This window comes from Habropoda laboriosa, unplaced genomic scaffold (assembly GCF_001263275.1).
Source record: "Habropoda laboriosa isolate 0110345459 unplaced genomic scaffold, ASM126327v1 scaffold291, whole genome shotgun sequence".
In the NCBI taxonomy this organism is placed as follows: domain Eukaryota; kingdom Metazoa; phylum Arthropoda; class Insecta; order Hymenoptera; family Apidae; genus Habropoda; species Habropoda laboriosa.
The window spans coordinates 1,448,248-1,461,728 of record NW_017100515.1 but is presented as its reverse complement, the minus strand read 5'-3'; the positions used below and the strand labels follow the sequence as shown (position 1 = coordinate 1,461,728).

The window sequence follows — 13,481 nt, the reverse complement described above, 5'->3', positions numbered from 1 at the left end:
GGGAAATAGCAAATACAGAGTTCATAGCGGCTTATAGAAGTAGCATGTACTTAGAAGTTCTAATTAGCGTGTGCCTTTATTTCGCAAGAAGTTACTATCCTAATTTGGGACAGATGAGACTTACCCACGAAGAGATTTCGGGCAATCGTCAAGTAATTGCATTTACAATGTTTATTTTCCTTTTTTTATGAGTGCTTGATAAAATTATTTTATGTATTTTTCAACAGGTGCAACTTGCAAGCGCAGAACTGTTGACATTTATATCTTCCGAGTTGATTCCTATCGTTCGTGACTCAGGGAAAGGTTTTAGTTGTTATATAGTCGATCTACTCACCAAGTGTAAAGTACAAAAGGTTGCATTACATTGTCTTGTATCTAGTGTAATGAACATGAAAAACGCTCATAAAGAGAGTGAAGAGGTATTTACGTTTACTGAGGAAATAATTCTGTTCAATGACCCAGTCACAGAGAATGATATGAATAAATGCAGATATAGAGCTAGTGATCATACAGAGGCTTTTCAGATACAATTATTGAGGTGAATATTTGAAGAAGAATGTAACGAAAATATCCTAACAATTTCACGTTGTGTTAATGAATTTTTTTTTTGTTATTATTCAAGACTATTATTAGCTTTAATCATGTTGGAACATCAGTGTGGTAATCAGAAAGGCGAGGAAATATGTCCACCAACTACTCCAACGCCGAGTACTCCAACACGAACTGTTCCTAGTATTATGGGAAATAGCTTAAAGTATGTACCTGGTGTGCCAATTCCACAGCAACCAATGTTCCTTGCTAGCATACTAAGTGCTTTAAAATTGGTAAGTACGACGAGCTCCACATTGTATTGTTGGAAAATAATTTATTTTTTATTAGAAATATGTTTCCATTTTAAAGGATCACATGAGACACTTGCACCAGCACTGGACTACTCTCGTTACATCGAGTCTTCCGTTCATGGGATCTTCGTTAACGTCTATAGTTACCTCAGTTATCCACCAATTATGTTGTAACATCGAACACTTAGCGTCGTATTATATTAACGAAGAAACAACAACAGCAACAAAGTTGCAAGATTTAAGTACAGTCGAGTGTTGTCTTCCTGCGGATTATACGGTTACGCATCTAGAAGCTTTAACATTTTTACTTCACTATTGTTTATTGGATACATCGCAACAAATTGGATTCTCGTTTAATCAGCCTCTGAGTGGCACGATTCAGACTGGAATTCCAGGAGCAAATCCAGGCCAGATATTCAATAATCTGATTCACGTGTTTATGCCCAGTCCTCTTTCTCCGGTAAGTGTATAAATTTTTACGTTTTTGAATAATTTTAATCAAATAACACTTTTTTTTTTTTTTTTTCTTCATAGGATCTTGGTACAATAAAAGATAAAAATGGCGCCACTGAATTGCAGCAACACGCTAGAAGAACCGCTTTGAGTCACCTACCAAGAATAATCGCATCTCTCTCTACTCTTTGGCAAGCAGTGTTAGCAACAAAGGACAAGTTTGTTCTTGAACTTTTTTCGAAGGTAATAATGAAAAAGATACATTGTACTAACAATATCCTTTTTATAAAAATTTAGCGATCAAGCCAGTTGTGTGGTGGGTAGTCCAAGAATAGTGAAACACCAACTTCTAGAACTCTTATCTCCCATATCTTTTCATCATGGCGTCAACTTCCTGGCCGCTATTGCTGTTGCCTGGCATGAAAGGCGACAGCCTTCTAGTAATTCAAAAAAGGTAGCTATCTTATCGCAATTCTACGAATATAATTTATTTTACATATATATTTAAATTATGTTATATTTTATTCATTTTTTTAGGTGCTTCCAGAAGCTTGTCCAAATCAGCAAGTCATGGTTCATTTAGTAAGCGCTATTCGCGTAATGCCCATCGATACTTTGGTTCAAACTGTACACCAAGTTGTAAAGAATCCCCCACCAATTCAAGGTGTGAAGCAAGACTTTTCGTTAGAAGTTTCCGTGTTAGAGCTACTGTACGTTTATATGCAAAGTAACACGTCTCAGTCTCTTATTGAGTCTTGGGCATCTTTACTTGGTTTACTAAAAGACGGCCTATCCTTGACGGCGCCTGCTCAGTTTCTTTTATTGGCAATCTTAAACGAATACGTTCAGAAATGTCCTCCAATGCAAGAGAAAAAGGATATAAGGGATCTGCAAGATGTATCCGCGAAGGTATTCCTTTCTACTTTTTCTCAGATCAATAAATTTTTACCTTTATATTTATATTCCGTTAAAAAAATGTTTCAGCTGGTAGAATCGTGTTCACAAATAGCTGGAGCATGCCTCGAGCAAACGACCTGGTTAAGAAGAAACTTAGCAGTAAGAGAAGACGCGTTCGAGGTTAACGAAGGATCCTCGGAAGGTAAAGAAGGCAAAAGCGGTGCTGGTGCGTAATGTGCTTTCTTTTAGAAAGATTTTATTTTCAATTTTGTTAGTAATCGGAATTGTTATAGTTTGCTCTCTTTTCTTTTTTCCACATTAGAGCAATATGCCTTAGCATTCTAATCTTGAATCGAAATTGAGAACTAACAAAGGTTTTTTTACAGTAACACCCGGCACACCGCCTAATGCAGCATTTAGTATCCAAGCTCAAGCAGTTCTAGCAGAAATACTAGCACCTTTGTTGGACGTTAGTTACGGTTCCCAAGAGAAAGAACGCGTAGTAACGCTGTTAACCAATCTCATGTATAATGTTACGCCTTATCTTAAAAATCATTCGTAAGATTCCAGCCAACTTAAGAGTTCATCACTTCTCATTTAGTTTTCATGTTCTACTAATTGCTAAAAATTTTTAGGACAAAAAATATCGCCTCGTTCACAGCTTGTTCCCAGTTACTGAGTTCCTTGTCTGGTTACCAGTACACGAGAAAAGCATGGCGCAAAGACGTACTGGATCTTCTGTTAGATTCCGCATTTTTCCAAATGACACCAGCGTGTTTACCGTATTGGAGGACTATCATAGATAATTTAATGACACACGACAATACAACGTTTCGAGATTTAATGAGTAGTTATCCCCTTAACACGAGTAGTAGCAACGAACGAATTATGAAAGAATTTTTTTATAACAAACTTACTGTGTTGCAGATCGCGTTTCCATGGCTCAAAGTAGTAGTATCAGTATATTTTCCTCGAAGGAGCAAGAATATGAGCAGAAAGCTCAACTTTTAAAAAGATTAGCGTACGTGATACTTTGCAGTGAAATGGATCAGTATCACAAATACATGCCTGAAATTCAAGGTGAACTATTGATAATACTACTATAAGTCAATTTTATGCGAAATTAAATTTTTTTATGTTCTCTATTAGAACGACTGGCGGATAGTTTGCGATTACCACAAGTGATTCCATCAATTCAAGCGCAAGTCTTTCTTTGTTTCCGGGTACTGCTCTTAAGAATGTCTCCACAACACGCTACTTCCTTATGGCCGGTAATAGTCAGTGAACTTGTTCAAGTCTTCCTATACATTGAACAAGAACTGAACACAGATACCGAAGAATTCAGGTAGAGTAATACTTGATGCTTCTAATTACCCAAGATATTCTGCTTTTGGGATTTTGGTGCTTTTTTTAATGCATGAAATTCTGATATAGATTTTTAGAAATAATTGAACATCCACATTCATTATGTGCCTATTATCTATCCTTTAACATATCTGATAATCCTTCATTAAGCGAATTTAACGCTATGCTCTAATTAAACTGTCTGTATTTACTCCTTACTAACATTAATAATACCTCTAATGTCATATTGTTTTTGACTCTGTTTCGGTATCCGTGATTTGATGGAATTTGTGATGCCTCCGTAAATTGATTGGTGTTGGGACATCAGTCGTCATGGCAGGTAAATTTGAATGCTTCTTGCATATTAACTTATACGAAACGAAATGCAAATTTCAGATCGTGTCTAAGAATTATCATTTCTTATATGTTATTAAATTATATTTCACTGATACCTATGCAATAAGAATTCTTAGATACTTTGAGGAAATGTTATATTGTCAATTGTGTAAAATATTAAAAGATAATGTCACATTTCTTTGAAGAACATTTTGTAGCATTGGGAGATAGTAGTTACAATATGTAATAATTCATGGGATTTGTGTTTGTTTTGTTTTTCTGCTTCTAATCGCAATATGTTATTTAAAAAAAAAATGGAATATAAAACTCGTTAATTAAATGGACCTTCTTTTTGAAAATATTATATTTCCCATTTCTATGCAGTTCACATATAAAACTACTGTCAGCTTTGGACTCATCTTGGGCTGTAAATGCTAATAATGGACTCCAGGCACATGGTCATCCTCACTGGTTGCAGTTGCAATTGGCAGCTGCTAAGTTGTTAGACCTGGCATTGCTCTTACCTGCACATAGACTTCCTCAGTTTCAAATGTAAGTGAAGAGCCTGAATTATTATTTAGAATAAATAACCTTCATACAGAGAATTCCATAAAATTGTTAATTTATTTCTATAGGTATAGATGGGCATTTGTGGGGGATTCAGCAGCAGGATCCATGGAGAACAATAATTTGTCTTCTGATTTTGTACCACACATTACAAGAATAGCAAAATTGATGGACAACAAGGTATGTTTAAAAGAAACACTTTACATTCAATTTCAAAAATTTTTCCATCACTTTATTCAAATCAATATAAATTCAGTAATCTGTTGTGTTATACAAAGCGTCATCAATATCGAAAGTAGAACAAAAGCAATACACTTTTTGTATATGTTAATATGTACAGATTATGTGATATAAAAATTATCTTCCCTTGGAGAACACTGTTCCGGCAATGAACATTGTTGCGTTTTATCATCGAACACATATTCTTCCTTACACTCGCATCCACTTTTGCATGGTGTGTAGCAATCTACTACATCCGGCTCGGAGCATGTGAATTGACACAGACAATGAGTCCAAACGGACTTTTCGTCGCATTGTTGGATATTTCTAGTGATCACATAATCGAGTTCCTCATAATCATAACCAGGAATCCGATGCTTGGTGTATCGATACACTTTTTCTGGTTTATACCAATCTAATTGTGGAACTGGTGATCTTTTCTTAAGAGAATCGTCGTTGATTTGAAGATCATTTTGCGTGTTTGCATCCTCAAAGTTGCCCAAAATGTAAAAATCGTCCTGACTCATATCGTTCAAATGATCTTTATTAAAGTTTCCAATGTAACTGATTGGCATATCTTCATAAAAATCTAGATCCTTGTAATCAGAATCATCCGTATATTCTACAAAGTAAAGTAGAATCAAAATAGTGCACTATTGATAAAATTTTAAATATTATAAATTTTTGCAAAGCAAAATATTATGCAAATAGTATGAATAAAAATTGACAGCTTGATGTATGATTTGTATCATTTAATTTCTATTAATTACTTCCAATTAACTTAAATTAAGTCCATTAAAAGCAGAGAAGCTATAATGAACTAGTAATCGCATCTTTATTTTTCCGCTCTTATTAAATAGGAATTGAATGTGAAGAAATTTAATTTTGAGAATTTTAATTTCGTAAAATCAATCTTTTTTAAATGTTTTAAACACTATTACAATGAGAATTTAATACCAGATTTTTATCACATGTAGTTATGCTCCATTTTCTTTATTATGACAAAGCATATGTTTATTTATTTGTTTATTATTAATTTAAAAAACACTTACGTGATTGTGTATAACACTTACGAGCATTTATTACTACTACAAGATAAAAGATGAAACAAGCAATTGTTCTTAGTCCAGTCACTGCCATGGCCACTTTCAAACTGATTGACAGTAAACTGTGTACAGTCTTTTACTACAAATTTAAAACTTGTAGTAGTTTATATTTATCCAAATCAATTAGTATTGAGAAGAAAATTGTTTTACACAATCACTTGTTGAACAATTTTTACTTAATACTTTTGTTTCTGCTTCTTATTATTTTTTGAATCTCAGGCATCTGCTTTGACCAAATAGATTGCATGCACTACTTTGGACTGCTTTCATCAGTTCTGATGAAATACTTATTTTGGTAACATGCAAATTATATATGTATAGTTTATTTCTGTAACCATGCCAATAACCCTCCATTTTAATAGTTCAGTGCTCAATTTATGTTTAACATTACAATATAAACTGTATGTCAGTGAACTAGTTACCAGAAATTTTATGGACAACATTTAGCAAACTTCTTACCCAGCATAAATTTAATTTAAAGATTTATGAACCTATCCTTATAAAACCAAATGAAAGAATATATTCTAACAATTGCATTTATATTTTCAAATTTATAAATAACACAACAGATTACTGAACAAGTGTTTCCCTCATTGTTCAAGGATTAACAGAGATCCTGCATCATATAATATTTAATTTGTTACAGTACAAACAAGGCACAAGCTCCATGAAAGCGATACCCGGGGAACTTCTTTTAACTTCAAATAACATACGTTCATTGCAAGATCTGCATTATTTTTTTACTACACTTAGCCGCAGATCTAGCGACACGCAAGCACCGTTAAATATTACTCAACTGGAAACGGTGATCGAACAAGATTTTCTTGAAAAAATGCCAGCTGCAAGGTAGTAGGAATACACGTTGAACAGTGCAGCGAAGAAAAACTTTTAAACATGTCTAAAAGCATGGAAGAATCATCTAAACACCTTTATTCTTTGATATCTTTTTAATGCACCAGGTGTGGACGTTGATTCATGTACACGATTAAGTGAGAGAACTCGATTCCATTGAATACAGGAGTAACGAGGCTCCTTGAATTCAATTCTATACAGTTTATCATTAAACTTGTACATCGCAAATTAAGTAATGTAGACACAATGTAATATATAGCGATATATTCGAAGGACTATTTGATTTTTATTAGCTAAGCTTCTAACTTGTCTCCTCATTCGGTTGTGAATAGTTATCAAAAAGTATGAATACGCCAGGCTGGAGCCTAGCTAAATATTATATATCTGTAGAGAAACATGTACAGTGTAACATAACATTTTATTGAAACGTTATTTTTTCAAACTATTTCTGAAAAAAGAAGTTTGTTCTTTGTTTATCATGTGTGCCCCCTCTTTGCTAGTATATCGAAAATTTCAGAGGGTAGCTGCAGTGATATATGTACGAGTAAACGAAAGTTTCTTACTTTCTTTAAATTTACACGTTGATTCACGATGAACGCAAGATAATAACATGCCCTATGAAAATATATCGAGACGACTAAGTACGTATATTTAAAATGATCCTATTGTAACGGGTCTAAGTCGATGAAAGCTTCCGTTTTTCATTGTCTTTTATAATTTAAATGTTAAAATAGACGCCTGTAAGTAACCAATGGTGATTTTTAAAAGTGCAAAGATCGGGGGAAATATTGAATACTATATCTGAATACGTTAATTATTATAACCAGAAATTTAATGTATATGAACAAATGGAAACAGGGAATGCGTTTATACGTGTGTCATGTGTGTGAATATTATATTATTCTTTTCTTGGGAAAACACTGAATCGTGCAAAAGCAAAATTTAACAATTAAATAAATTTATTGTTTTCTAGTATCACCTACTGTATAGATACAGTGTGCACATAATAAAAAACAGGATTTGTCATCTGGTAAAAACATAGTTTATAATCTTCACACATGTGATTCATATACTCATATGTAATTAAAAGCACATCAACAAGAAACCTTGCTATCAAATTATTTTTCTATATGTGAACACGTCAAGATTTCGAGAGCATGCAAATTTTTAAACAATTTATATAATACAAACTTATTTATGAAATATTTATCTGTTAGAGTTGCCATTTTGTTTTTATCATGTATGTATATATTTGCTATGTAATTGCTACCGCATTATAACCGCCTTCTTACACTGTTTTACTTCTATTAGATGCGAAACAAATTAACTGAATAAGCATACATGAAATATTGTACACTATAATTCATCCAATGATTAAATAATTAAGTGACAAGCAGAAGTATATATACACAATCCAGTATTACATAATTTTATATTTAATGCTTGTTATGGAATGCAACATCATTTGTTATTTGCTTGTAAAAGGCACTTGTGTATTATTCAGTTATTTAATATACATATGCAATGTGGAAATTTGATGATTTAAAATTATAAGCATTTGTTATTTATACAAGATATAACTAAAAGAATAATTTTTCAATTGAACATTTTGTTATAATTCTATTGTAATAAATGAAAATATTCATACTTCATTTCTCATCATGTTTACAGTTATTAATACTGTTGTTTTAATGTTAAATTAATTAATTGACTGCAAATTGAAGTAAGTTTTATAAGTATTTAATGCATTTTTTTAAGCAAAGTAATTTTGTGTAATCTAATCATCTGATAATATTGATAATATTACTTGGTACATGAAATATTTTAAATTATTCAGTGAAATAATTCATTATGTTTTATTGCATCCTGTATATATTTTAAGATGCAATTTTAGTCCAACAATTTGTTAACTTATTCTGTAGTGCAACATTTTCATGAAGAAGAATATATTAGTTGTTTTCCTTGCTTTTTATCGTTTCTCTTTTTTTTTTTAATAAACAAACAGAAAATTTAGTGTATTTTTGGTACAATAATGCAAGACTAGTAACACGTGAGATTGTAAAACATTGGTAAGAGCGAGTAAGTGATATTCATATATATTTATGTTGAAATATGTAAATTTATATAATAAATTAATGTTCAACAGAATACCACACAATTTACCTACTTGTGTAACATTTAATTAATTTCATGCCCTACATTCTCATCAAACACGATTATTCCCGCAACAAGATCAGAAAACTTGCTCCAGAAAAAGCACGAACAATACACAAATTTAAATCAACCGCGTTCCCAGTTACCTGTCTATGATCCTCGTTCAGCGATCAATGATCCTCATCGCACCATTAATATCGAACACCGTCAAAATCAACAAAATATCATTTATTATTTACACCTCGTTACGCTTGTTCAAGTTTCAACAATGTGTCAAATCCATCGTGACGTATACAAATAGAAGAAAAAGAATCACCGGAGCACCAGTGAATCGACGGTGCAACGATAATGCATGAAATCCTGAGGGATGGCTTTTCGAACATCAGTTATCAAAACACAGTGACTACATAAGGTGTCGTCGAAAGGGAGAACGAAAAAAAATGCGACAGAAGCGGAGTTAGTTCGAAGGTGCATATGATAGACGACGGTATTAAGCAATATCCATGCACATAAGCGGTTACGTGCAGGAACCGGTTCTCCTGAATCGTTACACTTGAAAGGCTAGTTCTGAACAGACGAAACAGCGCAAGGTGAAAGTAGAATGATAAAAGAAAAATTCGGTGTTCGCGGTGCAAGAATCACCTATTGAATTATACGAGAGGCACGTGTAACGTGGCCAAGAAGAAGATGCGTGCGTCGTTTGATTGTAATTTCGTGAGATACTTCGACGGTCAGTTAGAGCTGTTCGCTAACCTAATTCGAGACTGATCGTATTTTGCCGTCACGTATCTGGTGTGAACGTAACTACGAAAAATAAACACGTATCGACCACGATAATTGTCGCATAATTGTCCTGTAGCAAACAAAATAAGTAACATCGTGGAGAGCAGCAGTTCGCTACTAAATTGTTTACAATGGCTATGCTTAACAAGTGGGAGAATACTTGCAGATTGTGCTCAGAAGAGAAGATCGAGATGTTGTCAATCTTTGGTAACGAGGGCGTACAGCGTAAAGTAGCGCAAAAGTTACGTGCTTGCCTGCCAGTCTTAGTATACAAAACAGATCCACTGCCAAAACAAATATGTCAGTTCTGTGCCGCAAGGCTGGACGATGTCTATGAATTTAGAGAATACTGTCTGAGCGTTTATAAAACCATGCACCTGAAGCTGTTAGCATATAAGGATGTTGAGTCTGTCCAAATCTATTTAGATGCAATGAAAAACTCCCCTGACCCATGTCAGGTATCTAATATTCTTTAGGTTATACATGTTGTACAATGCTTTTTATATTCTTTGTATAAACACAGTTGTAATTTTTAGGCTCAATTATGGAGAGAAAAGACTAGAGCACCACCACCTTTAGTACCTTTGCCAATCTTACTGCCAGTTGAAAGTCCATCAACACCAATAGATATTAGTCAAGAGCATCAGAATAGTTGTATTGAATCATTACCTGAATTACCATGTGAAGTAGAGATCAAAGAAATGATTACAGAACCAATACTAGAGACAGGTGTTAATATATATGAATTATCAAATAGAAATAAAATAGGAAATGAGGTATACAATAATCCAAACATAATAATGGAACATAATGCAAGTTTATTAAAAGAGGAAAGCAATGACTCGAAAGAAGACATACAGGTGAGAAAGGAAGAGAAGAGGACAAGTATTTTAGAGCAAGTACTAATGGGTAGTTTAACAATGAATGACAGGAAAGACTTAAATTCAGAAATCAAATTGTCCTCTAAGTGGTGGTGTGCTCCTTGTAATAGTTACTACAAGTAAGTTGTTATTAATTATATGTATAATGTATTGTTTGTAACAGTTTTGTAATCAGCAATTATTAATTGCAGAACAAAGGAAAGTTTAATGAAACATATGCAGTTAGAATGTCCAAGAAAGTATAACTGCAGAAAATGTTCAGCATGTTTTGAGTTAGTGGAAGACTTGGCTAAACATGAAGCTACTAACCATTTAAAAGTAACATTGGACTTTGATAGAAGTGTTATAGATTGTGATCAATGTGATAGACAATTTGTGAGCTGGGAAATGTTGAAGAAACACAGATTACGTGATCATTTGACTCAAACAAGTGAAACTGGGACCAATACATGGTGCTCCTTGTGCAATAGGTTGTAATACATTTTCCATTCATTGTCATTTTCCTGTTGTTACAAACCTGTCAATTTTTTTTTTAATTTCATCATACCTAACTTCTTCATAGATTTTTCCCAAGTGTAGAAGTTTATCAAAGTCATATTCAATTACATGAAGTCAGTAATTGTACACCAACAAAAGCACCACAATTAACAGATCTACAACCAGTCACAATTCTCAAGAGTGAAGAACCTCCAAAAGAAGTAAAGAGAGAACATTTCACAGAAGCTCCTAAATCACTTACATGTCCTACTTGTGGCAAGGTAGAAAATTTTACATGTATTTTATAGAAAAGAATATTACTAAAAACATTTTAATAATTCTATCTTTTAAATCCTTGTTTTTTGTGCACAGATCTGTACTCAACAAAGTGCATTATCAAATCATATGCGCACTCACGAACCAAAAAGGCATAAATGTGATATATGTGGGCGGTCTTTCGGACTTTTTATACGTCTAGCAGCGCATAGAATGAGTGAGCACAGTCAGCAACCTACAATGTCACCTGTAATGGCTAGTGTTGAGCAAGAAGAAGCATTAAATGCTGAAAAGGAAGCTAGGGAGGCGAGAGAAGCTAGAACTCGCGCTTCAAGAACTAGAACTTATTCAGAGGTTATATTACGTTTATTCATTTACATATTATTTAACAAAAAAGTCATAGAAATATAACACGAATACAATATACTTTGCAGATGATGGAAAGAGAAGATATTCCTAACCATCAAGAACCACTTTCAAAGAGAAGTGTTCCATTAAATACCAATGCATTTAAAAACGTGGCAAGATGTGGTATTTGTTTACAATGGTTCAGTGACCACACTACAATGTTGACGCATTTACAAACACATTCGGACAATTACACTTGTAAAACTTTCGCCTGTCACATATGTAAAAAATCATTTAAGGAAAAATGGCAATTATTTAGGCATGAGGTACATGTTCGTTATTCCACGTATATACGTCATCCCTTCTTTTACGAGTATTTTAACAACATTTTATATTCTAATTACAGATGTCTCATAAACGAAATGAGTCAGCATCAATGTACATATGTTCAGTATGTAATAAATCGTTCGTAGATAAAAATACGTATAAGGCGCATCAGAAAACGCACATCATCGATAAAACATATCATTGTTCGAAGTGTAATAAAATATTTTTCAAAGAAGTATCACTGTTAACGCATCAGTGTACAACAGAAGCTGTTCTCGGTAAAAAGGGAGTCCCCTCGAAATCTTCACAAAGGTCTGCATCATTGAGCAACAGCAAAAGGTATAAATGTTCCAAGTGTAACGCGTCTTTCAGCAGTTTTCAATCGAAGAATTCTCACATGAGAGTACATATGGAAAGTTCGCACACAACGGTAAGTAATTGAAATGGAATCGCCTTTGCAAATTATCAGATGTTTCATATATTTCAGAATTTCCCTTTATTTTATTCATACAGGTGCAAAATCACGATGTAAAGGAGGAATCAGAAGATGAATCTATGCCAAGATTAATTCCTGAAACATCAGTGGAGTACTCGGTATCTCCTATTGAACCGAAGGTAGAGATAAATGAAGAAAGTGCACCACCTCCTGTTAAAAGAACTCTTATCAGGACAACTGGCGGGTGAGATAGACATTTCTTTTTTCAATTTTCTAATAAAAAAATTTATGAGATGTTTATTTTTATTATTGTTATTTAGGTATCGATGCGGAGTATGTCAGTCTCCATTTGTTTTACGAGAATTGGCTGTCGCACATTTACGTTCTGCACATCCTCTGATGCCGTATCAATGTCCTTATTGTAAAAAACGATTTACGACACAGTACATGTTCACACATCATATTAAAACGGATCATCCTGATGAGCACGAGAATTGAATTGTATGTGTGTACAGTTAGTTCTAACATGCCAAACGGTTCTTATATTATAAAATATGCCTTTTAATATGGGGTAATTTTTGTTTATACATAAGTCTGTGTGTGTATATGTACATATATGCACACACAAATATATAGTAACAGTTATCGGTTTTATGCTGAAGCTGTATTATTTGATAATCTGGCACACTAGTTCCTGAACAAATAATTGGCCTTAAATAAAGTTTTGTAGTTTTGTTTCGTGAAAAGCGAAAAAAATATATACGATATATTCATAAATAAATATAGATTATGTTGAACAAAATATAGTTTTTAATAATGAATAAGTATCGTTTATCATAGGAGACTGGAATAGAACTAGTACTTATACTGAACGTGCCTGTTTAAGTACTGTGTCATAGTGCTATATGAACTTTTAGTCAAGTTGATTTACAAATACCGAAGAGACATAATATCGTGTTAGATATTGTACATGTCGTTAGTGATAGTTCTATGGAACTGTATAAAAGTGTTATTCTTTATGGTTATATATATTTTAGCGTTGACAGACATTCCTTTTTATCTAAAGAACTTCGGGAAGTTTTAAAAAAGTTCTTATCTTCCTTTTTTTTTACATCTACTTTGACTTTGGTAAGATCCTAAGAACTAAAACAAACAAGTAAACGTACGATTACTGTAAATTATC

General features: G+C 33.2%; 3 protein-coding genes across 3 annotated transcripts in view; 2 read left to right on the top strand and 1 right to left on the bottom strand.

Annotated features, from left to right (window-relative positions):
* The window catches only part of LOC108576505 (protein dopey-1 homolog), an 11,816-nt gene extending 5,177 nt beyond the window's left edge, over positions 1-6,639 (top strand). The window contains exons 11-26 of the mRNA XM_017939515.1: positions 1-152; positions 228-538; positions 623-824; positions 901-1,302; positions 1,377-1,513; positions 1,593-1,749; positions 1,833-2,204; positions 2,280-2,418; positions 2,579-2,750; positions 2,828-3,039; positions 3,120-3,272; positions 3,342-3,537; positions 3,865-3,876; positions 4,257-4,424; positions 4,508-4,619; positions 6,411-6,639. The exon at positions 1-152 is cut by the window's left edge and continues 38 nt beyond it. Coding sequence (XP_017795004.1) covers positions 1-152; positions 228-538; positions 623-824; positions 901-1,302; positions 1,377-1,513; positions 1,593-1,749; positions 1,833-2,204; positions 2,280-2,418; positions 2,579-2,750; positions 2,828-3,039; positions 3,120-3,272; positions 3,342-3,537; positions 3,865-3,876; positions 4,257-4,424; positions 4,508-4,619; positions 6,411-6,614 — 3,101 coding nt within the window. The 3' untranslated portion in view covers positions 6,615-6,639. The remainder of the gene's footprint in view (positions 153-227; positions 539-622; positions 825-900; positions 1,303-1,376; positions 1,514-1,592; positions 1,750-1,832; positions 2,205-2,279; positions 2,419-2,578; positions 2,751-2,827; positions 3,040-3,119; positions 3,273-3,341; positions 3,538-3,864; positions 3,877-4,256; positions 4,425-4,507; positions 4,620-6,410) is intronic.
* Positions 4,781-5,798, bottom strand: LOC108576507. Its single transcript, XM_017939517.1, has 2 exons — positions 5,711-5,798; positions 4,781-5,280 (listed from the first exon to the last, which is right to left on the bottom strand). The coding sequence occupies exons 1-2, from the start codon at positions 5,796-5,798 to the stop codon at positions 4,781-4,783; spliced, it is 588 nt and encodes a 195-aa protein (XP_017795006.1).
* A 3,045-nt stretch (positions 6,640-9,684) lies between the features above and the next one.
* Positions 9,685-12,796, top strand: LOC108576506 (zinc finger protein 182-like). The gene is made up of 9 exons (XM_017939516.1): positions 9,685-10,011; positions 10,090-10,553; positions 10,626-10,904; positions 10,997-11,192; positions 11,284-11,541; positions 11,622-11,861; positions 11,942-12,292; positions 12,376-12,542; positions 12,619-12,796. Exons 1-9 carry the CDS (start codon positions 9,685-9,687, stop codon positions 12,794-12,796), a joined length of 2,460 nt encoding a protein of 819 aa, XP_017795005.1.
* Positions 12,797-13,481: the final 685 nt, after the last annotated feature.

What these genes read in the sequence shown, in the direction of transcription:
- LOC108576506 (XM_017939516.1), top strand. Translation starts at nt 9,685, where the DNA reads ATGGCTATGCTTAACAAGTGGGAGAATACTTGCAGATTGTGCTCAGAA. An exon ending in CATGTCCTACTTGTGGCAAG is followed by an intron (nt 11,193 to 11,283) that starts GTAGAAAATTTT and finishes TTTTGTGCACAG; the next exon opens with ATCTGTACTCAACAAAGTGC. An exon ending in GAACTAGAACTTATTCAGAG is followed by an intron (nt 11,542 to 11,621) that starts GTTATATTACGT and finishes TATACTTTGCAG; the next exon opens with ATGATGGAAAGAGAAGATAT.
- LOC108576507 (XM_017939517.1), bottom strand. Translation starts at nt 5,798, where the DNA reads ATGGCAGTGACTGGACTAAGAACAATTGCTTGTTTCATCTTTTATCTT. An exon ending in TAAGTGTTATACACAATCAC is followed by an intron (nt 5,281 to 5,710) that starts GTAAGTGTTTTT and finishes TTTACTTTGTAG; the next exon opens with AATATACGGATGATTCTGAT.